The 24,031-nt window shown below is 38.6% G+C and overlaps 2 protein-coding genes and 2 long non-coding RNA genes across 7 annotated transcripts; 2 read left to right on the forward strand and 2 right to left on the reverse strand.

Annotated features, from left to right (window-relative positions):
* Window positions 1-299: 299 nt before the first annotated feature.
* Window positions 300-4,463, reverse strand: LOC103992408 (uncharacterized). The gene is made up of 5 exons (XR_010515199.1): window positions 4,327-4,463; window positions 4,191-4,246; window positions 1,316-1,357; window positions 444-1,217; window positions 300-314 (listed from the first exon to the last, which is right to left on the reverse strand). It is a non-coding gene; the product is annotated as an uncharacterized LOC103992408 (long non-coding RNA).
* A 2,105-nt stretch (window positions 4,464-6,568) lies between these two features.
* LOC103992409 (uncharacterized) lies at window positions 6,569-10,491 on the forward strand. 3 transcript variants are annotated; one of them, XR_010515200.1, is made up of 3 exons: window positions 6,571-8,617; window positions 8,791-8,851; window positions 9,947-10,491. It is a non-coding gene; the product is annotated as an uncharacterized LOC103992409 (long non-coding RNA). The 3 variants fall into 3 exon arrangements; XR_010515201.1 differs by lacking the exon at window positions 8,791-8,851 and having other exon boundaries at window positions 6,569-8,617; XR_672252.3 differs by lacking the exon at window positions 8,791-8,851 and having other exon boundaries at window positions 6,569-8,346.
* Window positions 10,492-11,069: 578 nt separating this feature from the next.
* On the reverse strand, window positions 11,070-15,919 carry LOC135679284 (probable methyltransferase PMT9). Its single transcript, XM_065192820.1, has 7 exons — window positions 15,479-15,919; window positions 15,171-15,335; window positions 14,231-14,413; window positions 13,519-14,113; window positions 12,652-12,761; window positions 12,329-12,549; window positions 11,070-11,560 (listed from the first exon to the last, which is right to left on the reverse strand). Exons 1-7 carry the CDS (start codon window positions 15,752-15,754, stop codon window positions 11,245-11,247), a joined length of 1,866 nt encoding a protein of 621 aa, XP_065048892.1. The 5' UTR covers window positions 15,755-15,919; the 3' UTR covers window positions 11,070-11,244.
* An 857-nt stretch (window positions 15,920-16,776) lies between these two features.
* Window positions 16,777-23,907, forward strand: LOC135679285 (calmodulin-binding receptor-like cytoplasmic kinase 3). Of its 2 annotated transcripts, none has more exons than XM_065192821.1 (7): window positions 16,777-17,235; window positions 19,903-20,136; window positions 20,236-20,489; window positions 21,234-21,399; window positions 21,477-21,566; window positions 23,096-23,394; window positions 23,539-23,907. In XM_065192821.1, the coding sequence occupies exons 1-7, from the start codon at window positions 16,890-16,892 to the stop codon at window positions 23,746-23,748; spliced, it is 1,599 nt and encodes a 532-aa protein (XP_065048893.1). In that variant the 5' UTR covers window positions 16,777-16,889; the 3' UTR covers window positions 23,749-23,907. The 2 variants fall into 2 exon arrangements, with proteins under 2 accessions (XP_065048893.1, XP_065048895.1); XM_065192823.1 differs by having other exon boundaries at window positions 20,038-20,136.
* Window positions 23,908-24,031: the final 124 nt, after the last annotated feature.

Raw genomic sequence — 24,031 nt, forward strand, 5'->3', positions numbered from 1 at the left:
ATCTTAGCACACCCCCCCCCCCCCCCTCGCAGCTTTGTTGTCGTTGTAACTGCGGAAAAGGCAACGCATGACGAGGCGAGAGTGAGCATTGTCAGCCGACCAACGGAAGAGATGATGATAGCAGCATCATTGACAAATTGGTGTTATATTTATCGACGAAAACTTACTGAAATATTTATTTGACGTCAGATACATTTCAATGGATTCAGCCAAAATAGCCCATCTGTGCCTACTGTGGATTGGTTGCCATGCGGTTATCCAATCTTTAAAGTCATTTGTGCCGTCTGTCTACAGGTCGGTGGATAAAGACGCAACTGCGTTGCGGTTATCCACCATTAGTAAATGCATGTGTGGACGGGGAGGAAACCACGAACACAAGAAATTGAGACGAAGATGTAAGTATATTGAATGCATGAAGGTTCGCTTATGATCTAACTGAGTACCTTTGTTTGCATCCCGGAATCATCTGCTTCCTCCATCGAGTTGGAACGCCAAAACAATTCCTTCACCTTCTCACTGGAACTCATCTGAAAACCCAGAGGCGCAGCAAGCATAAGTTCTAATGCATACTTGTAGGGGGTAATGGAGAATATTGGAAGAGATGATAACTAAGGAAATGACTTCAGCGTAGAATTAAATCGTACCTGATGATGCAAAACCTGCAGAGGAGTAAAATGGATTAATAAGGTGGAAAACATAGCACGCTCTGTTTTCTGTCACTGGAAGTAGTGCTCAGAATGCCCATAACACAACACGGTATTCCGGCAGATGAATGCGAACAAAATTATCAGACAAAATTAATAAGGTGAATATCTATTATAATTGTTTCTGAACCCAGCAAAAGTATATCCTCTCTATAACACAGTCGATCATAAAATTATACTTCAACCTGTTCACAAGAGCACCAGGTCACTAAACATGCATTAAGTGTTCAAAGCATTGAAACTCCAAAACGACTTTTATCAACCCGATAAATCGAAGCACATCCATGAAATACTTGTTTAGTACATTATAGCGTTCAAAGCATTCACTTAAAGACAGCTTTCATCAACCTGATAAGACAAAGCACACTCAGAATATGCTTACTACATTCAGAGTGGTAGTTCCTTTTTTTTTAAACATATGCAACAGATACGTTATTTTTTTCCGCTCTTCTTAAGACCAGTGCCTCCAAATGATCCCTTCTGAGATGCCTTAGCCCTTAATTCCTTTAGCGCCTGTTCAGAATAAGAAAATGATGACCAGTTAAAGCCAATTCTCTTCATCGCTGTGATAGAATTAACATAAAAGATTTCACAGCTTTCGGGAAGTATACCTTTTCCTCATCTTTCTTCTTCTGAATATTTTCTTTGTCCATCTGTAAGTAGCAAAAAGTACACATAAAAGAGGCAGCAAAAGCAATATGCCTAATATATAAATGATACAATATATAAAGAAAAATAAAATGCAATCACTAATCTCAATGAAATCCACTGTGTTTCATCTGTAACCTTGACATGAGATTGTTTAACTCTGTTTAAGATCACAAATTACCATGGAAATATAGCCAAAGAGTTGTAAAGACATAACATAAACGTCATGAGATCGTTCAACTAAGACTAAAATCACAAACTACCAAGGAAACATAGCTGAAGAGTTACGAAGATAAAACATAAACATCATGAGATGCCTCAACACTCAACAAGGTAGCATAAAAATGCTGTTCCTTCTAGAGTTGAATACATAAAATAAAGAAGAAAAAAAAGCAAAGCAAATAAAAGAAAAACCAACGGTTCTCATCAGTTGCTGCCTGTATTCCATGAAACATATACCCTAACTGAACCTAGCAAATTACTTAGGTGTAGACCGACCGTGTTAGGTTTAAGAACATAGTTGCAGTTTTAAGCCCCAAACTGGAAGCAGGAGCAAGTAAGAATGATTGAACGCAAATGAAGACAAAAAAGGCATTAATAAAGGTAGTGTTCAAAAGGAAGTAGCTTAAGTGTTTGTTGACTTGTACACACACACAGAGATCAAAGGAGCACAGCTGATTCGAAGTGCTCAACAAATGGACTTCTTGATATCTAGACACAACCATCAGATGCAAGTACGAAACTTACTCTCTTTAATGTCTTAAAATGGAAGCATTTCTGAAGAAACTAGTTCAAAAGTTGAGCACACGAGCCAGATATAAAGGCAGAGGAATCATCTGTCCTTATATTAAAGTCTCAACAAGTCAAAAGGTTGGTAGTTCAACTTTGCCTAAAAGATTAGATCAACTCGTACATCATATATGTAATTTAAGAGTTAAATAACAGAGTTGACTTCAAAACAGGTAGGTTGGATATAACGACCCATGGACAATCAAAAGGCATCCTCCTTGAGGATGGCAAAGGTGAGAAATATATCATGGGATCAATTTTCTGTGACTTAAACCTTTGATGTTGTTTATATTAGAGGTAAACTTCTGGGGCTTAAACCTTTGATATTGTTGCTGGGAAATGTATCATCTGCCCAGTGCAACAGATATTTTTGAAAGACTAATTATGCATTGATACATGGTGGAGGAATCATGATGTGTAAGAAAAACAATTATGAACAACTGTAGTACATAATCATTATTTTGGATGTATAAGACTGAATTTTGAATTTAATAACATGTTTTAATGCATAAGACTGCTGACATTAAATGTCATGTCTAATGTTAGGGAGTAACCTCACCATGTAAATAGGAGAGTTACCACATTTCTTCACTTGCAGTCATCCAACACTGGCAATTGCAAGCAACAAATGTAGCACCCAACTTCAATCGCACATTGGAAGTTGGAGAAGACTCAAGTAAGTGTATAAGTGTATATTATCACTAAGTTGAACATTTTGGGCCAGTGGTCTAGTCCCAAATAGATAGAACTTACGGTTTTGTTGTTGTTGTTATTATTGCTGTTGTGATCCAAGCTCAACATATTTAACGAGTCATTGATCTTGCTCACTTGGGTCAACAATTGGTACCGGAGTGACAACATGAAGAGGGGCTCAAGGCAGAAAGAGATATCTAGTGGATGAGATTACAGGGCACACCATAGTGTAGAGCCACTAGAATACGTCTCACAAGTATCAGGTTTGATTATGGACTATGTTACTTGACAAGGATGTCAACACCTTAGGCAAGCGAGATTGTAACACCCACAATAGAAGTGGGAGAAGACTTAGGTTAGCATGTAAGGGTCATTGGGTGTACTACCATTAATTTAGTTCAAACAATTTGCACGAAAGTGAACATGGGCATGTAAGGCTTAACAAAGTGAATAGGTAAATTATCTTATCATCTTATCGAGTCAGGTGATAGCAATTGTACATGTGCATCCAAGCACCAGTATCGGTTACCGCTACTTGCATAATTTGCTTCTGCCTGCAACTGCTGCTCATTAGCATTTCCAGTTGCATACAACCAAGCACCCACCAAGTAATTTTAATAGTATACAAAATTATGGGATGAAATTAATTGACTTGAGCCTCATATTTTCATTCTCCCAAGCATGTCAGGATGTCAAAGAGATAGCTCCATAAGACGGTTAGTCTTCATTGAGGTTGGATTTATTTATGTTTCCGAACATTTCAAAGTGATGACACACAAATTAAGAAGAGCCTAAGATAATCTTTAAGGGTAAAAAAAGCTCAAGTAGATAAACTACTATAACAATACAATGGCATGGTAACTTCTGTTCTGGCGCCAAGAAACCAAGGAAGCTGAATGGAAATAAAGTGGGCCATTGCTTTTCCTAAGGCACCTCTGTGCCCCTTCAACCTAAAAAAGAAATCATATCCTTCAACCAAGATCGATAGAGGCATTTGAAATCTATCCAATTCAAGACAAACATTTTTTTCTTTTCTTTTCTAGAATATATTGAAATCCAGAATTCCCATTAAGACCTAAGTGGGTGAGCAATCTTTTCTTGAGTGCTTAATTCTTTAGATGTAATGACAGACGAGTAGAGAGGAAGGGAGAAAGAAAGGGGAAACGAAATTTTCCACAGAAGCATCAAAACTGTAAAGAATCCTAGAATCGTATAAATTAGAGACACTCAGAGCTTTCAATCAAGCAAGCCATCAAGAACTTGATGTGAATCCGATCAGACCAGACATCCCAAGCATCTGTAAGATCCAACAAACGATCGAAAGCGTGATCGATCGGATCAAGAAATCGTGCGCACCTCGTCGTACTCCTTCTTGTCAGCCTTTGGCTGCTTCAGGGGCTTCAACTTCCCACCTGAATCAACCCGAAAGATCTAAATCCAACGACGATCAAAGAGAGACGAAAGATGGGGAAAGAGGGGGTCAGATGCCAACCTTGTTTGGACGACATGATCGTCTGGTGCGGCGGGAAGGCGACGATCGGTGAGAGGAACAGGCGAGATGGCTTTCCGGGCTCCGTTCGTGCTCATTAATCCCTAAATAGATGGACGACGACAGAAGCAGGTGTGATGTGCACGTGCGAATCTCAAAGCATGGGCTGGTACGACAGTGGGTCATCAAACACAGAGAGTCCGATCCGGACTCGTTTCGGTGACATGATCGGATCGGTATTTATCGGTGAGTTCAAATGTCGACATATCGTATGTTCCAACATTTTGAGAAGAGAGAGAAAAAAAGAAAAGAGAGAGTACAGGAAATGTACCACTCATTTCACATTATTTTGAGCAGTGCAATAATCCTTACTCTCATCTTCATATTTCAATCAAACTTAGACTTCATAAACATTTTTCTTACATCAATTTTAATTTTATATATTGAATAATAACAATAATCAATATGATCATAACATTTTATGATCCGACTTGATGAATTCAATACTTAAATCTTATATTTTCTTTCCAAATTTTTTTTACAGCAAAATACATAATTAGTCATAATTAGTTCAATTTAAAGTGGCTTTCTCTTTCTCTATATATATACATTATTATATATATATATATATATATATATATAGGTGTGGGCTTTAGTAACCGACAACCCACTTTTCTATATATATACATTATTAGCTTATAGGTGTATGGCTAAGAAAGAAAAAATAAGACAGTAGTGATTGCTAATAGGGCTGAAAAATCACATGGTTCAAAAAAAGAGAAAAAAATGATAAAAATAATTAAAAAAAAGGAAAATAAAGAAGATAAGAACAATGCAGATGTTGTTCTCAATCATTCAGATAATGTTATCACTTTAGGTTACATTAAATTTATAATAATTTTTTACTATGATTATTTAGAAAGATTTTAGATATTATGCATAGTGATATAATCCTTGTATCTCAACTATTCCCTTGTGATTATTGTTTATGTTTTGGATAAGAGACTTTAAGATTTATATATTAATTATTATTATTGTAGATTTTATCTAATTTGCCCCATGATATTATTATTGTAGATTTATATATTAATTATTAATTATTATTATTATTGGAAAGATTTTCCATGTAAATCTTGGTGTTCTATTTTATTGTGATTTTCGTTTGATTCCGTTACTTATATTTATTCATATATAAAATTTCTTTTTATCTCATCAAATAGTATAATTTATACTGCTTAATTTATTTTTATTGTCTCTCAATAACAATGAAAATCTTTTGGTAGGGTCTCCCATGATATTGAATGAATGTTCTCTTAGAACAGATGTGGACTTGAACATAAATTGCATCAGACAATATATCTCATCTCCCACTTGCTTGTAGTGATCCAAACATTACCTCAAGGCTTTCATGGATAAGAAGAAGAAGAAGCTGATCCCATGTGTGGATAGAGCAAGCAAGAAGCCGTCTCCTACCATAAAGAAGTGTGCAGTTGGTCCAGAAGGGGTTACATTATTCCTTGAAGAATCAAGATATTGATGTTTTTTGTGGGCATTGGAATAAAGCAGCAACCCCAAACCTTCACAATAATTGTTGTGGTCATCCAGCATTGGATCTCCCAAAGCTATCCTCTCCACACCCACCTCATCTCCACCGCAAGGCACCGCCACCTCCTCCTCCTCCTTTGTCAAAAGAGAGTGGGAGCTGGCCGCCACCAGGTGGTGCCAAATTCCTTGTGCTTAGATTCCCCCCTCTCTCTCATGGTGTGGATTGGGAGGTGGATGTGAGTCACCATGACACAACTTGAATGAGACATTATATTAGGAGAATTTGTTGTAATTTAATTAATGACCAAGATATGTATTAAACTGATGATATTCTCTATGACTATCTAAATCTAAGAAATCTTCCTTACTCCGATCTTTGAAATCTCAGCACAATAACTATCTTTTCTTTTCATTCTGATTCTAATGTATCTTGTTGATCCCCTTCTATGTCTTGTAAGTTCTTCAGTTTGATTCATCTTTGGTATTCACCTCAGAAGAATACAGTTTAGGTGTTATAGAAGCTTACAATATGCTTCTATTTAGCAGTTAATATTGTATTGAGGAATATTTATTATTTGATATCAAATTGATGAGGAATTTATGAACTTCCCTTTTATTTTTAATCAATTATTGACTTTTTTTATTTCTCTTTTTTCCCCTCTAATTTATGATCACAAGGATGAGTGCTCACCATTTCTAGAGAGATAAGCATCAAAGTCGCACAGCATTACATTCCGAAGATATAAATTACTGTCACTGTGATGGCATGTCTCCAAGAGCCAAGAGAAGCCCTGTCACACAGGAGCTTGGAAGATGGCCTCCGATGGTGCCATGGCGGTCTCCAGCCCCGAGGGCGAAGGCAACAAGAAGGAGAAGGCTCCCAAGTCTCTGGCTTCGCCGAGGAGTAGCAGCGGCATCGGCGGCGGTGGCGGTGGCCTCTGTCTGTGCTCGCCTACCACCCACCAAGGCTCCTTCCGCTGCCGGTTCCACCGCTCTCTCTCCACCTCGTGGATGCGGCGCTCCAAGTCCATGCCTTCTTCCACCTCCACCTCCAACTCCTCCTCCTCCTCCTCCCCTCCTCCTCCCCTCTTTCCCAATCCCTTGGAGGCTACTCAGAACTAGGATGGATCGCAGCTGCGTCATCTCTCCATTCTGTTGCTTTCAATACGAGACTTTGAACTGTAGGTAACCTCATCACTGTGGTATGCATGCAAGCTTCTTTCCTTGGTTGCGAGAGCTGAAGCCATGTTTCAGTGGATCAAGTTCTGATTTGTAAGCTCTCTTTGCTGATATATATATAGAGCGAGAGAGAGAGAGAGAGAGAGAGAGAGAGAGTCTTATAGTTGGATTTTACTGTACAACGTTCTGCTGCAAGGAGAGAGATTAATCCAGTTGATGCTGGAGATATAGATCAGCCAATGGTATCATGCATGAACCTGAGCAGGAGACTGCCTGCACTGTCGATGCTTTCGACTGCTGTAATTTCCATGGTTTATGAGTCGATCATCGATCCTAAATCAGGAGACAAATTGCGAATCTTGACACTTGTGAGGAGAGATTACCATATCGAAAGTCCTCGATCCTGTTGGATCTCTGTGCTTCCTCCTGCAAGAAAACATTTAGATTTGTTGTGGATTGATGATTAAGTGACAGGGGATTAATTTTTCTACCAAATTTCGCTCTTAATGTTTCCAAATTCCATATTCAATTAGCTTCTTAGAAATTAAAGTATCCCAATTTAATTACGTGCTTGCATTTGTTTTTGATTAATAAGTGTTCTAATCCTACTTAAATGGATTAAGTATTCATTGGTATCTGAAAAATCCGATCCGCTATCGTCGTATTTGTCGGTCACTACCTTTGTGATGATTGGAAGAAGTGGTGGGTGGAGCCCATCGCGAATCCAAAGGCCACATTACGTGGGTCGGGAAGTGCGGAGATTCCCTCAATTAAACACACATGATTGACCATGGCCCACGATTCTCTGGATTAATTGACGAGCTACCCTTGTGATGATTGGTGGAACAAGTGGAGCCCATTGCGGAGCCACAAGTGGGTTGAGTTCGGAGGTTCCCCCTAATTAATCACAAATGAGAGAACTCCACCGCGATTCTGTAAATTAGATCGGACAGCTACCCTTGCGATGATTGGAAGGCCAGGTGGAGCCCATTTGGCTAGATAACGTGGGTAATTGGAGGCAAGAGTTAGGTAGTGTCGAGCAAGATGGCGGAGATCCGCCTGTTGGGCTCTATGGGCAACAGGGCCTCCGCCGCCGCCCTCGTTCTGCGTCTCTCGTTGCCTTCTTTGTCTTTCTTGTGCTGGCTGGTCTCCACTCCCTCCTTTCCGTTTGGAGTCGCCTGGTGAGCGCCTCCTCTACCTTTCTTGATATGTCTTGTGGTTCTTGAATCGAGGATCTTCGAAGTCGCCTTCCCTATGCCGGCTGGCCTCATCTCCCTCCCCTCGCTTTGGAATCGCCTGGTGAGCTCCTAATCTACCTTCATCGATACGTCTTGTGGTTCTTGAATCGAGGATCTTTGGAGTCACCTGGTGAGCACCTCCTCTACCTTTCTTGATACGCCTTGTAGTTCTCGAGTCGAGAATCTCTGCTGTCTGGCTGGCCTCCTCTCCCTTGGAGTAGGCTGGTATATGTCTTGTAGTTCTTGAATCGAGGATCCTGGAGTTGCCTGATGATCTCCTCCTTCTCTGCCTCGTCTGCTATGCTTGATCTGTCTCCTGGTTCTTGAATTGGGTGTGTTTTCGATCCTTTTCGATGATAAAGAAGTGATCTTTGGTCTAACAATGGCTAGTTGAGCACCATTACCTTTATCTTTGGAATTCAGTTGCCATTGTTTATCATTTTGGTTGCTGGAGTTCATGGAAGGGACGATCATTGAGATATTTGCCATTTCCAATATCTTGCAGGCCCACATGTTGATACAAATTAAGTTTAGGAAGAAAGAGATGCTCACATGTTGAACATTAGGCAAGACAGTAGGTTGCATCAATTATTTTTTCTCCTGTTTTACTGTTGGGAAGCAATTTACTGTATGTATATTACATGCTCGACTCCATAACAGTGTCCAATTTTGCAAACTCCAATGATTGCTTGATCTAAAAAGTTTTCTGCTGAAATTTATTTAGACAATAGCTTCTTGATTCTGATAATGTAGCACCTCAATTCAACAACTGAGCTTGGCAAAATATGGTTGCTTGATCTTCGGTGAAATTCCATCGACTATAATATTGAATATCGAAATGTTATAGAAGTTGTGTATTCAAGTTTTTGGAGAAAGGTCCACCCAATAACACTTTCATGTTAAGTTAGATTCCTGAAACATATGGTTTATGTTTTACGGTCTGATCGAGTTTGATCAACTCCAGCTTATTTCAACCGATTCTATTTAATAGGGCTGAGGAATCAACCATAGATGGGACCAGTGTGAAGTGAAGAAATTGTATTAGAATAATAAAATTCATGATTATGCTATTGTTATGCAATAAACTTTAATGTTACAAACTGAAATCAAATAACGATAAACCAAATATACGATGCATACCTTTCGATGTCATTCAGAATGCCTTTATCTGATCTATAGACACATCATCATGGGATTTGAAAGCTACAACAATGTCGATTTGTAAGGAAGATTAGACTCGTCTTTTTCTCCCTTTGTATCTTTCATGGGATCACTATGAGCGATGGTTCGAGGACTAAGACAGATTGAGAATATATTTGTAATTTCAGATGTTTCGTCCCTAGGAGGTTCTCTTCTTTTATAGATGAAGAGCAGAGGATCTAGAATGATAATTTGGCGAGTCCCTCCTATCGAGATCATCTCATAAGAAATTATATTTTAATTAGATTTTTTTATTGGTCTATAATCATAGTCATAATCTAATCAGGTATATAATATATCTTAATTAGATAGGACCATATGATCTAATAAGTATTAGTTGCCTTGTTTCCGGTGAAGATCTAGCTGATCCATGTAGGATCTAAAGCATATTTCTCTTGGCAAGTGCTGTGCATCCTGCTTCTATCCCGGTGAACTTTATTCTTTACCTGTTTGTCTTGCAGGTTAGCACAGAGAGGAACCAGCAAGCAATTAAGAAGAAATAGACCATGTCAAGAAGCATGTGACGAGCTTCGCTGCCCTAGATTTCCTAGAATGCTTGCGGTCGGATGTGTTTGTGATGACCAGCTGTGGTGGCAATTTCGCCAAGCTGGATGATAGGAGATCATTGATTGCTGCATGGGCCACCGATTGAAGTCGATAAAGCCCCCAAATCCTTGGGGAGGATGTTGTGATAACCCACCATATGCGGACTGGCCTTCCTGGAAAAACCTTCCCCAACTATGACCAATGGGAGAATCTGCTAACTACGTGCATGCGTCGAGCTGGGCTGCTGCTTCTTGTATTGTCCGTCGTCCATTTTCCCATTTGGTCAATCTGTTTTTTTTGTCCTTGAACTAAATTTAGGCCTTGAACTCCGTTGTCTCGGAGAGAAAAGATAGACATGTGGTAGTGGTAAAGATTGCGCAAACTTTGTTCTAACAGTGGAATTTGTTGTTCATGTCTCTTTTTCTTTTCTGTGAAAATAAAAAAAAAATTGTCTGGGTAAGCTTTTGTCCATCAGAAAGCAGGATTGAACTGCCAAGGGATTTTTTTGTGTATTGAACAAACACAAGAGGTATGGTTCAGATCTTTGATTGATCTAACTCTCACCATGTCCTTCATTCTTTAGAAATATGGTAGCAAGGTAAAATATAGAACTATGAGCCTTTGAACACCCAATTCTTCCTGATTGTGAAAAATACCTTCTTATTTGCTCTTAGATCATTTTGTTATTTCGAGGTAAGAAAACATCTAAAAAGGCCTGTGGATAGAGCAGAAAAAAGGAGAGAGCGAGAGAGAGAAGAAAATTAGAAGAAGAAGAAAGGAGTGAGCAGAAAGTAATTATTCAATTTCATACCATGAGGTCTTCTCCTTTCTAAACATAAAACGAGACATTCTGAACCTCTTTTCATAACAACCATGCATAGTAATATAGCAAAAAGAGATGTCTATTTTCTTTTGTTTTTACAATAACACATGCCTAATCTGTAATATCAACAGCTTAAAGACACTACTTACGTTTACACAACCGACATTGATGGATTCACAGTCAAAAGAAATATCAGAGACTAACAGCTCATATCGAAGATTAATCAGTCTAACGCAAACATTTCTATATATTTTGAGCATTTCGTCATTGCATACAAACCCTCTTTTGGTTGCTGAGTATATCACTTTAGCTCCCTGCTTCCACCATCCAAAAATCGAACAAATGGAGTAGAAGAACAGAAAAGAGCATCATGTACTGTCACCCTTTTCTTTAGGGCTTTTCAGGACTTCCTTTCCACAGCTTCTTCCTTATTATTAGAACCCTTTCTTTGCCCATCGAAAGAGCATCGACCTTTGGCTCCACGTTTGATATCCAATGATCCCATCTCAAGGCTGTCAAGAACCTCTTGATGTAATTGATCATGGGAACTTTGTCCCTGATGATTGCAAACCCCAGCGGTCGCAGCATTCTGTCCATCTCGATGAGCAAATCCTCCACGCTACATCCCTGCTTCTCTACTTCGGACATTAAGAGCCAAGCATGAAGAAGATCATAGGTACGTGGATAAGTAGAGAATGATTCACACCTGCAATAATAAGAATTCATATGAACAGGTCCTTTGAGATCATGAGATTTAAGATGCTATCCATGCATCAGAAAAACTTATCTGGAATACATTAACCACGACTATTGTAGCATAGTATTTCAATAAGGAGTTGAGCACCTATAGATTCTACAAATAGTTCAGCAGTATTGGCTTGTATATGTCTTACATAGCCTGTGTATATTGGTCAAGACAGTTGCAAAAATAGCAGATAAACAATAAAAAGAGAACCTTACAAACTAAGATTGGCTATTGTAAATAAATCAAGATAAGATATATGTTAACAAATACAGCTGAAGCTTTGTAATTTTTTTAATAACCACCTAGATGAGGAATCTGTATTTGTGTCAGCTTAAACCACATAAGAACATATTAATTTACCTTCTGCAAAAATTAAAAGCAAACATAAATATTAAGATTCTAATAATTAATTGATTTAATTCTGAATTATTGTAAATTTGGTGCAACTGTTCAATCCTGCAAGTTGATTTGTCTCTCATCATTGTCTTACTACTCCAAACTTCCAAATCAGGGAAGCTGCATTATTTCTAACCTGCGATGAGAAGTTTGCAAAACAGAGGATAAAATAATTACAAATATGTGGCCAGCTGATGTGCTAAACACTGAAATCATAAATGGCATATTCTGAACTTGTTCAGCAGTCTTGTTCCTACATTTATGACTAAGAAAAAGTAAATAGTGAAGACATTGCCACAGCAAGATAGTAAAACAATAAATTTGTATACAAACCAGTCATGAAGAGTTCCTATTAAACCTCGATCGTAGATGATCTTCAATTTGCTTGACTCATTGACCGGAACAACATTCATCACCCACACATGTTTGTTCACAAGAGATGCTGCAAACCCACCAAAGTTTGCCGTCATATCCATTATGTTTCTAAAAGAATCTTGTTGTATCTCAGGTTTCATCTGCTTCCAATATTCTAGCACTCTCCAGTTCCATACTTCCTGCATTGCATGATTAAAGTATCAGAAAGTGAAAGATGAAGCTCATGAGCAAATTCAAAAGAGCTGGCTATCACAATGTCACTTAATCATGTTGAAACCTACAGTGTCTTCATTGTACTTTTCATCACTGATGCCAACTTCTTCTAACCGAGGAGATGGTGTTACAAGCCTTTGTGGCCAAGAAACCAGTTTGCCTTTTGCACTGCTCACTCCTGCTTTCAGACAAAAAAAAGCAATATTTAAGGGCATGATTATAAACTGTTATTAAATTAAGATAGCAGACAAAAATGAAGGCATTCAAGCAATCCAGCTGGATATTAATGCATGTTGACAAAAAATGAGTTAACTAACAAGTGTGCAATCTACATGGATACCAACATGTTAACAAACACCAGTGAGCTGATGAATTTTGAAATGAACATCTGAGTAATTTTAGTTTCCGTAATGGCTAAATTAGCAAGAACAAACCCAGGTACATCATTGATCCGAGTACTAGTGGGTGGATGACAATTGATAATCCATTTAAATGATCTATCATCCAATTATGACCCTTGGAGCTATTATTACAAAGAAATAATGGATTTCCCTACTTCCTTAGAACATGGCAAGCAGAGACTGATCAATGGCCATAAATGCAACTTTATCAGAAAGAGGGATTAACAGTGCCTACAGCTCCATTTGATGTATAATGGACGTAACATGCAGACATTTTCCAACTAACAAGATTGTTGAGGAACTTTAAGTGACTTTCTTTTTTCTTGTGCATCCTTGGCATTTCCATGTCTAACAATTTACCTGTTAAATCATATTAAAATCCAAAAGCTAACATAGTACAGTGACGGAAGTATTCTTGTTACAACAAGAATAAATAATTGATGTTACCAAATTGGACAATACCTAATGAATAAAAGTGATGTTTAAGTGATTAAATTACTTGTTAGGTAAATCTACATACTAAAATTTACTTACTCTTTGAGTAAGGTGTAATGCATGCCTTCATAGACACATTCCAAGCAGCATCAGGGTCCTCATCAGAACTGCATAATGACGGAAGAGTGCCAGGGTTTCGTCTCATGTAACACCCATTGGTCAAAGGTTTAACCCAAATCACAGTCTGATTTCTCTTTGAAGCTACCTTCCAGCACATCCTACGAACAAGATCGCTCATCGCATTCCATATCCTCCTATTCTTCTCATCAGTAGCATAAGCCTCAGGAGAAGAGTAAACAAAGTATCCTCCAGGCCTCAGCACCCTGTCCAATTCAAGCAATAGAATTCCATCTCTCTGAAGCCAATCGATCCTACACCGTGAGCAGTGTGCTAACTCAAACGAACGGCTGGGGTAAGGCAGCCTTTTGGTCCCCAACACGCCAAGAGTGGATGGAATTCCCCTCTCGAGAGCAAACTGTATCTGGTTCTCATGGACATCATTAGGGGCGAGAGACATTGCAATTATGTTATGATTCAAAAGGTATGCCCCAAAGCTAGCAACACCACAGCCCACATCCAGGACAGTCCGAATGTTCCCACCATCACTAAGGTTATCATTCCGAAATTTGAGCATCTAGATTGGAACAAAAGATAGAAAAAGGCTGGCATTTAAAGTCAAATTACAAAAGGGAAAAAGAAGTCCTAGCACAAAAAAGGAGTAAACTTTGCACCATCTCAAGTCATCTAAAACCTGTGCAATGTGGCTGATGTACTTATCAGCTCCTGCATGAAAGTGTGTTCCACCACCAGGGAAATTGATCTTGTCACCATTGACGACCATCCACCTCTGGTCAGACTTCTCCTCGGCAAGATGTGTATGGGGAATGTTTGCCTTCCACACCTGATCCCGGCTTGCAGGCCAGCTTATTGGAACCTGTAACACATGAATTGCTCAGCAAGAACAAAAATCACCCTAACAAAATATTATCTAGCAAGAATGGTTCGATCTCAAGAGTGGGAAAACTGTTTGTGGCAGCTACAGTGATGTAGGCCAATTCGGCAGCTTTTTGTTCAATTTCCCATGGACTAAAATTCTCACCAGTATGAGTCAAGGGATTTCTTTTAATATGAAATGGATATTTCCATATCTTTACTTTCCGCATATTTCTGACTCATATTTATAAAATAATCATGGCATTATGTGACATAAATTTTCACAGTGAGTGGTTTAGTGTATGGTTCGCCTTATCAGCCCATACCAATGTATTGATCGGCCATTGGTACGGTATATACCAATTCATATTAACATACTAACACATGATACAACGGAGCATATCGGCAGATCGATATGTACCGCCTATACTGGTCCCCTTGTCGGATCAGTATATACCACTCCGGTACACCATGGTACGGTAAACCTTTATTCAGTGACTAATATATTTCTGCGTTTAATAGGTCCCACAGAGAAGGAACCTTCCCTGTAATACCACATTAACTTCTTTCCATTCTAACAGTACAGGTTTTGCATAAGATCCAAAGAGGAAACAAGTTAAATGAAACTAAACCAAAGAATTGGTCGGCAATCCCTATTGACATCTACCAAGTATTTGCAGTACAATCTTGGCATCTATCATAGATCTGCAAACGAGCATTCTTGCCATCTAATTGCAGAACGGGTAAAGGACACTAACCTTGTAACCAACGGGAGGAGGAATGAGGCAATTGAATCGGCGGCCGGCTGGCGGGCAGTGGCGCTCATAGTGCTCCATCAAGGTCAAATTCACCCTCAGCTTGAGCTGGTAGATGAGACTCCGATCCAAGCATGGAATCAACTCGGATAACCTCATGTCGCAGACCTAAAATATTTCCGCTCGTGACCACCAGAGAAGAACCATCAAAACACCAACTTTATCAACTAAACACAACCAAGAAGCCAACTTCATCGAGGAAAAAGCATCAAAACACTTGACCATAATCCGGCGATCGAAAGAGAGCTTACAGGAAGCGACTTGACGACGAGGTTGGCGGACTCTCCATATAGAGAAGAGGGAGCGCCGGGGAAGAGCTCCACATCGTCGAACATCCGGGACCCGCCGTCTGCGTCGGCTCCGTCGCTCGCGCCGCGGCGGGGTAGGCCGGGGGCGAACGAGGTGCCGTAGTAGAGGCAGAGGATGCTGAGGGCGAGAATGAATGCCACAAGGAGGGAAGAGAATATCTTTCTACCGAGGACAACCTCCATGTTCGTCATCTCTCTCGCCCTCATCCGCCCTCCCATTCACTCGCAGAAGCACTTAAAGGGGTTAGGCAAGTGGCCACTGAGACTACAAGAAAAGGCGTGAGAGGCAGAGGCGAGAAATAAATTGGCATACTCGATTGGCATCGACATGGTGGTGCGAACGCGGAAAACGAGAGACAGAGAGAGAGAGACAGAGATGAAGCAGGTCACCGTTCGAGATGGCACCGAAAGGTGTGGTCGAGGGTATATATACCGAAGGTGGAAATCTTCATCCCTGTGTTGCTTTAAGATTCGTGAACATTAGCTAATGTAAGAAAAAAAAAATATATTCCATGAAAGATATGAATAAGAAAGTTTATTTTAATGATATGATTATCTTATTATTATTATTATTATTTAATTTTTAATACTTCAAAATGGATTTATTATCTAAACGCCAAGATTCTTTTCTAGTGTTCGAAAGACTCCGAAAAGTCAACGCCCGACCCCGCATGTGCACTGCACGTGCCCTCTCACCCATATATTTTCCCCCTTTTTTTATTTCTTAATTATGACCCTACTTTAGTGTTATTGACTCCATGGCTCCACCACATGGGCCACCACATGGGGGCCCGCATTTACAAGCAGTATGAAGACAGTGAGTCGCGACTGGTCGGAGACACGAGGTAGGAAAATGACTACTGTTGGTGTGAATCCACCGCGAGGTCACGTGCCCAAGTCTTAGCCGCCCTTCTTGCCTCCTTTCTCCAGCTACATCCAATCAAACACCGGGTCGAGTTCTTCACCAACCAAAATCTGCCATCTGTATGTTTGTTTACTGGGTCCAACTTTTCGTCGACGCCTCCAGCTTCGGTCTCGCCGGCCTGGGTACTGGCTTCCGGAAACAAAATCACGTGTCGAAGTACCCTTCGCTATGATTGGTCTTTGGTTAAGGGTCCCACTGTTTCCTCCTATCACACGGCAGTGAGAACATGGGTACACGTTTCTCATGGCGATCAGTAAGCGGCCCAATCGCCGCCACAAAAAACCTTTCGATTACTAATGTACTACTTGGACAGGTCAAGTCTTCCAAGAAGCCTCTGTCTCTCAATCTTACCTCAATTCATGTGTAGCTTGCGGAGATTGGGCGATCGAGGTGTTGCATCCGGCCTCGGATGAAGACTAGGTTTTCTCGATGGATTGTGGTGCGTATGCCTCGTTGATGTCTGGCTTCCTGCTGGGTTTGTCGGTCTTGGCACAGTTGCATCTCAGCTCCGTCGCCGGGTCGGCTTTGACCGTCCACAAGGAGTGCGGATCTGCTGGGATTTGGTATTCGTGGTCGCCGGACGGGTATGAGTTCTTTGTAGGTCGGAAGAAGGTGGACGATTCTGTTTCTTTGTGCCAAGAGTTGGTATCGTACTTCGCGAGCGGGTGTTCGGTTTGTAAGTCTCATGCGAAGGAATGGGAAAGGCTCGGCAAGGACTACTGCGGCCTGGACTTGCCAGTCTTTGCCATCGAGGAGAGTGATGCGTGTTCCTCGGGTAATTCTTCTCCTTTTCTGGTGCTTATGCATAGAGATTGTGTAGAATTAAGTAGAATCGGAAATAGTTTCTTCATGAAATCTGTGCTGCTCGGAGAATTGGTCTTCTAGGTTTTTAATTCTGTTGGAAACCTTTTACAGTAGGTTTTGCTAGTCTCTTCTCGGGGAATAATTAGTTACTTATAATTTAATAAAATTGAGTTTCAAGTATAAACAAAGTTACTTATAATAATTTATTCATGGAGTTAAATACTGAGAACAACTTATGAAAATCAAGTATTTATGATAGAAGGTGCAATTTGATTGTTGGACTTTTTATAATGAGGAAGGATTTCTGGATGCATGTGAATGAAAATTCTTCATACTCTTCCTGTCCTAATCTAAGACACTTTTCATATTATTGGCTGTTCATCATTAGAGTGAACTCCATCTTACAACTTCGATTTATAGAAATCTCGCTCGGGTTAGAGTGTAGTAGCATGTTTTATCTAATATCTAGTGATAGATGCATACTGAAGTTGAAAGCTAAGAGGACAATCTAGGAACCTAGTTAACGGATCAATTCATCTAGTCATTGCCAAGATAACGAAATATGGTTAGAGGACTGCTGAATGCCAATAGGACCTCACAAAATTGTGTAATAGATGGTCTATTTGGGGAATGCAAATTAGTGAGGGAATGCAAATTAGCAACCTACATATTCTATAGGTAAGGTTTTCCTCTTCTATGCTATAATTGTTGTAGAGTTTTAACAAATTCATCACATAACATTATTGCTGAATCAATCATCTTGATAACTTTAAGATATCCTATCCATTCGCAAAAGTTGGATTTGATAGTAGTCATGAATGAGATATTACTTAGCTTACTAATATTGTCACAGAAATCCCTTCAATAATACTTTAAAAGTTTAATATTGAAATAAAAACTTGAATAAACTTATTGCATCTTGTGACGATGTAGTTGGGTGCTGTTTGTTGTTCATGATTTTTCTAACAAAGTTTATTGCTGACTTTATGTTCTTAATGCAACCTCCCTCTCCTTTCTCTATTTCGGGATTAGAGTAGCACCTTTATGCATCTAATCCAATGTTGGGACAAAGTCCACTAGTTCTCCCTTCATCCAAGACTGATGGGTCTGATCAAATCAGAAACATATGACATAAGCATCACTCATGATGATATTGCAGTGTGTAGATTTTAGATTAGAGAGCGACCTTTAATGTTTCCACATCAAAGTAAGATCTCTCAAAGGCAATATGATCAACTTGACAAGTAATACACTGACCTTCCATATGTTGGTGTACCTAACTATAGCTAGTTCTAATAATCCACACTTTTAATCTAAATAATATGATAAAGAGAGGAGCAACAGTTATTATCTTTTAACAGGCCTGTCGACAAATCGGATAAGCACAGTATATATCCCTTCTCTGATGGCTAATTATCAAGCTTAGAAGGCATTGGATCTGAGCCATAAATAGACAACAAATAGCACAAAAAGTATACTGGAGATCATGAGGTGAAGGCACTGTAAGAAACCTAGAACATGTTTCTAAATACTAAAGATATCATCACAGCAGTGCCTAATACTGAAGAATAAAGCTGGTTCTTAGAATGAACCCCAGGGACAATAGACCAGCAAGAGATGTGCACTACCTATCTATAACTCTGAGTTATGTACTGTAAGGAGGTACTCATCATTTTCTAGAGACTTATTCATGGGAGATAGAGATGCTTCATCAGTTCTTTGAGATGCTTAAGTCTAAATTTTTACATTGGGTGGGCAATTTAATACAGTTGCTCATAGTAACTTTGGTAAGAGATCTAGTGGAGATCCTATAAAAACCATTTCCATCTTGGAGATTTTTTCAGTGATTTTCATTTAAAAGATGAAGGTAATAATCCAGCATTAGCAAACGACATCAATCCTAGGTAATCCATCTTAGAGGGCTGACTATGTTGCTTTACATCTTCACAAGACACAACTAGTTGCCATAGTCTGGCCTTGTTAAGATGATAACTAGATCTGGAGATTTATATGTTTCACACTCCAAATAGTGTCATAAATATTTGCATGTAGTGAGTGTGTGTCCCACTTTAAGGAGAGTACTTTACACAGTGAAACCAGTGTATCTGTGGAATGAGAAAACCACACAACTAAAATTATATGACTATTTGATAGCAGGTAGTCATGGAGATTGGGTAATAGACAAAGGAATCTTATTTGACCGTATCTGTGAAGGAATTTTATTTGTAGTACCTCATTGATGCCTCGTTGTAGGCAGGATTACATAATAGTGTTTACTGAAGAAATTGCATGCTTTAACATAAAAGAATATTGATAAAATCCATGAAGGTTGGAAGTATATTTAGAGGAGGCATTTTACATGGGTCTTTCTTAATTTGAAAAAAAAACTGAATAATTTGGGGATCCTTGTTACCAATAAATTTCATATTTTTATTATTCCACTGGTCGAGTGTTTTTTTTTTATATTAGGTGCATTTTCTACTTCATGCTGAAACTATAATTTCAGTACATTAGCCTCTTCTAAACACTTGTCATGCGCTTGGTTTATGAAATTAGACCTTTCCTGGTTAATACAGAGTTTAAAAATTCAACATAATTTTGGTAATCTGTATTAGCTTATCTTAATTTGGATTTGTAGTGGACCTGCTAAGATTAGAAGGGAGAGAATTTCTGCAACCATCGTCAGATGCCGTCACTGTTGATGAGCTAAAGCGAAAGGAGCAACAATATATTTTAAGTGCAGCGCCTGATAATGTTATGTTAACCATTTCAGGAGCTTTGTTTTTCTGCTGCAGTTTACTTTGTCCTTGTCTTCGTTCAAAACGCAAGGACATTAGTGAGGATCCTGTTCTTGGTGGAGATTCGGGATCATGTAAGAAAAATAAGTCAGTCTTTTTCGTTAATAAAAGTTACACAGAGATAATTGTGTTCATTAATAAAGCAAGCCAAAGAATTTTTTTTTCTGTTGCAGTGGATTCTTTTGCATTAAGATCAAATTCAGAAAGGATACCAGGAACTCCACTGAGAGTACCCCCTAGTCCATCTCGGTTTTCATTGTCTCCACAACCAAGTAAAGTTGAGCCATCACATCTCAGCCTCAGTGAGATCGTCAAACTTACTCATAATTTCTCACCTTCTCAAGTTATAGGCGAAGGTGGTTTTGGAACTGTCTATAAGGCTGAGTTGCCCGACAGGCAGGTTATTGCTATTAAGCGAGCAAAGAAGGTAATCTTAAATTTTAATCCAACTGAAGAACTTGTATATGCTCATTATTGTATGCATGCTAGTCACATTTATAACAGTACATATAAGTATATAACCATATCGTGTGATACTTATATGGTTAGATTTGGAGTAACTTTTCTTAACATATTATCAGGTTCGTTCTTGCAACCAGTCAGGAGTAGCTCTTGTCTATCAAACGACATATATAATGTAACTGTTTTGCTAATATAATGTATTTAAACATTATGTGATGAAATGATTATGTAACTATTTCTGGGTGAAGCAGCATCTACTAAAAACATTTACTCTTACCACCATAATGCATTTATGCCAAATATATACTTACCTTCTATAATTTGCTTAAAATCAGATGTTTCTTTCGGTTGATGCATTATAAATTCATCTGTCTTTTGTTACAATGCCAAAAGACTAGTATCATCTTATTTAAAATTTAGTTTCTATTTTGTGTTTCTATGTGTAACTATTAGTTTAAGTATTCAATATTCTTTATATTGTTAAGACTTAAGAGTCAGATATGTTTCCTACTATTGGTTGCTAAAATTTCCCTTATATTGCCAATTCCTTGTCTATGCAACAACTAATTCAAAGTTGTACTGTAAACCACATGTTAATGCAAGTTAACATGTAGTCAATGTTGTTATATGAGATGCTGTTTGAGATTACCTTAATTTACAATTTCTCAAGGGACATGGCTATGCTCTTTACACTTCGTATGTTTGACAGGAACATATTGCTGTTTTACAAGCCGAGTTTAGAAATGAAGTTGAACTCCTCACCAAAATCGAACACAGAAATTTGGTCAGGTTACTCGGTTACACTCATAATGGAAATGAACGGATTATCATTACTGAGTATGTTCCTAATGGTACTTTAAGAGACCATTTGGATGGTAAGATGCATATTAATAGTCAGTAAACAATACATAGATTATCCTAAAGTTACCACATATTTTAATTGATTTGGCAGGTAAGTATGGGAAGATTTTGGATTTCAGTCAGCGGCTAGAAATAGCCATTGATGTTGCTCATGGGTTGACTTATCTTCATATATATGCAGGTGAGACCTACTCTCTCATATACATATCTTCCTGTTAGATTTTTGCTTGCCATCCATGAGATATGCCTTCTCTTTTTCTTTCTCTTATTTCTACCAAAGAAGACTGATTGCTAACTTGACCATTAGATTCCCCTTAAGGCTTCTTTTCACTTATTTATTGTTACATCCCTAATAAATTTACAGAAAGGCATTTTGCCTTACATCCATTCTTAGACTGGAAAAAGTCACATACTTGTGTTGTTATCTATAGTAATGCTTGTGGCTATGCACCTTCAGATACCTAAATATTGCCAAGTATGTGAATCACGGATATTTAAAAATTTTTGCCTTTGTGTCGTATTGGTGGCCAATATTGGATACCACCTGTTGTTTGTCAGTACTATGGAACATGTTCAAATACTTAAAAACAATAGAACACTTGAACAATGTTAAATGCCAACAGTATGCATGTCGTACACATGATCTCTATATAAGACTTAAGGACATGTTGATTGGTGGAAATGTGCTGTGGGTTTCTGGCACCGCAACAGAACTGATGAAATATAGAAATGTGCCAATATGTAACAACAGACATGATGAAATTTCTGGTTTATTAGACTGGCAAGTTTTAGCTGTTTAAATTTTGTTTGGAATTTTAGGAGGCAATGGATTTGAACATGCCAATCCGTAAGGTCCCTACTAACTGGCAAAGGAAGTGAGTCAATCTGTATCTAGTATTGTTATATTATACATATGCAAGTCAAGGGAATATAATTATTCCAGACACTAGTCATATATAAGGCCACTTATCATGAAAAGAACATTTGTTCCTCAATATTCATCACTAGTTCTATATAAATTTGTAGCTTGTTTTATGCCCATATACATATCTTCTTCTAAATGATTTCCAAATAGATGTAGGCATGAAATTCCTAATCGAAAGACAAAGAATCCAAACAGGTAACAGTCTCTCTCAAGTACATATGTTCAAGACTTCTAGTTTAATTTTCACACTAACAAAAGCAGAAAGTCAAAATTAATCTCATTGTACTATAACAGTATTTTCTGATAGAATAAGAATAGTGGTTATACTTGTCAGAAGTCATCATATTATAGGAGGCCTGCTATGCCAAAAGCTAAAACCATCATTGCCTTTCCTACAGATGATGCATCAGTTGTGGCTAAAATGATGAAAAATCATGTAAAGATGGTTTGTCAATGTGTGAATTGACCTACAGACGCATGGTGAACTAGTTCAAGTTAGATCTTCTGAAACAGATACTAGAAGGCCAAAGAAAACTAAGCCAGAATTTGCAAAAAAAGATATGATGCCTCTTGGGTTGCCTAGTGATGTTACCTAGCTCAATAGTGTAAAAGCATCCATTCAAATTGTACTAAATAGTTTGATTTTTCTTGTGAAAATTAATTTAAAGATAGTGTCTCCCAGAATATAAATCACTCTAATTGTTTGAGCACATTGTTACTAGATCTTTGTTGCCCTTTAGCACTAGAACTCTAATGATGTGTTTTCTGATGTGGTGTTCTGCCAGAGAAGAGTATCATCCATCGCGATGTGAAGTCATCAAACATTCTGCTGACTGAAGGCTTTAGAGCAAAAGTAGCTGACTTTGGCTTTGCTAGAACAGGACCCACAGAAGCAGACCAGACTCACATTGAAACCAGAGTCAAAGGAACAGCCGGGTATGTCGACCCAGAATACCTCAAGACGTATCATCTCACACCAAAGAGCGATGTTTACTCCTTTGGTATCTTGCTACTGGAAATTTTTTCGGCACGTCGCCCCGTAGAAATAAAGAGGACATATGAGGAAAGGATTACTGTAAGATGGGTAAGCTTATTCAAAATTTTTGGTGGTTTCATAACAGATCTTAGGTTGTCATGATATCTTTAGTGTTCTTGTTTTTGTGAAGGCAGTGGGAATTGAAGATGCGATTACAATATGAATTAAATGTGTGAAAGTCTCATGATGCAGGCTTTCAGCAAATATAACGAAGGCAATGAGAGAGAAATACTGGATCCTCGGCTGCGGGAAGTGGTAGAAGATGAGGTACTACAGAAGATATTTGCTTTGGCTTTTCAGTGTGCTGCGCCTACACGTAGAGACCGGCCAGCCATGAGAGAAGTTGTAGAACAGCTATGGGAAATAAGAAAAGACTATGGCAGGCGCCGCAGGAGAACATAAAAGGAGAACACACATGTACAGAAGCTATCGTGACTGAATTAATGACTCTGCTACTTGAACAATACAAGTTTTACTCCTCTGTGTTGAACATTGCCTTTTGGACCATTCTTGCAGTGTGTTAAGAACAAACTCGATATCAAAGATGTGCAGTCTTTATGATGCTTGTGCTCTGTAATTTAATCATTGGGATGTTTTCACCTTCTTGTTTGATTCAGATGGCTTGTAAGATTGAAGTTGAATGAAGTCATGGAAATCACACTTGACTATGAAATCCAGGAATACA

This window comes from Musa acuminata, chromosome BXJ1-7, assembly GCF_036884655.1.
Source record: "Musa acuminata AAA Group cultivar baxijiao chromosome BXJ1-7, Cavendish_Baxijiao_AAA, whole genome shotgun sequence".
Classification (NCBI taxonomy): Eukaryota; Viridiplantae; Streptophyta; class Magnoliopsida; order Zingiberales; family Musaceae; genus Musa; species Musa acuminata.

Coding starts and splice junctions, on each gene's coding strand:
- LOC135679284 (XM_065192820.1), bottom strand. CDS start 15,754: ATGGGAGGGCGGATGAGGGCGAGAGAGATGACGAACATGGAGGTTGTC. Junction 14,114..14,230: donor ACATCAGCCACATTGCACAG/GTTTTAGATGAC, acceptor GTTCCAATCTAG/ATGCTCAAATTTCGGAATGA. Junction 12,550..12,651: donor AAAAGTACAATGAAGACACT/GTAGGTTTCAAC, acceptor CATGCAATGCAG/GAAGTATGGAACTGGAGAGT.
- LOC135679285 (XM_065192821.1), top strand. CDS start 16,890: ATGGATTGTGGTGCGTATGCCTCGTTGATGTCTGGCTTCCTGCTGGGT. Junction 20,137..20,235: donor TGGTGGAGATTCGGGATCAT/GTAAGAAAAATA, acceptor TTTCTGTTGCAG/TGGATTCTTTTGCATTAAGA. Junction 20,490..21,233: donor CTATTAAGCGAGCAAAGAAG/GTAATCTTAAAT, acceptor TATGTTTGACAG/GAACATATTGCTGTTTTACA.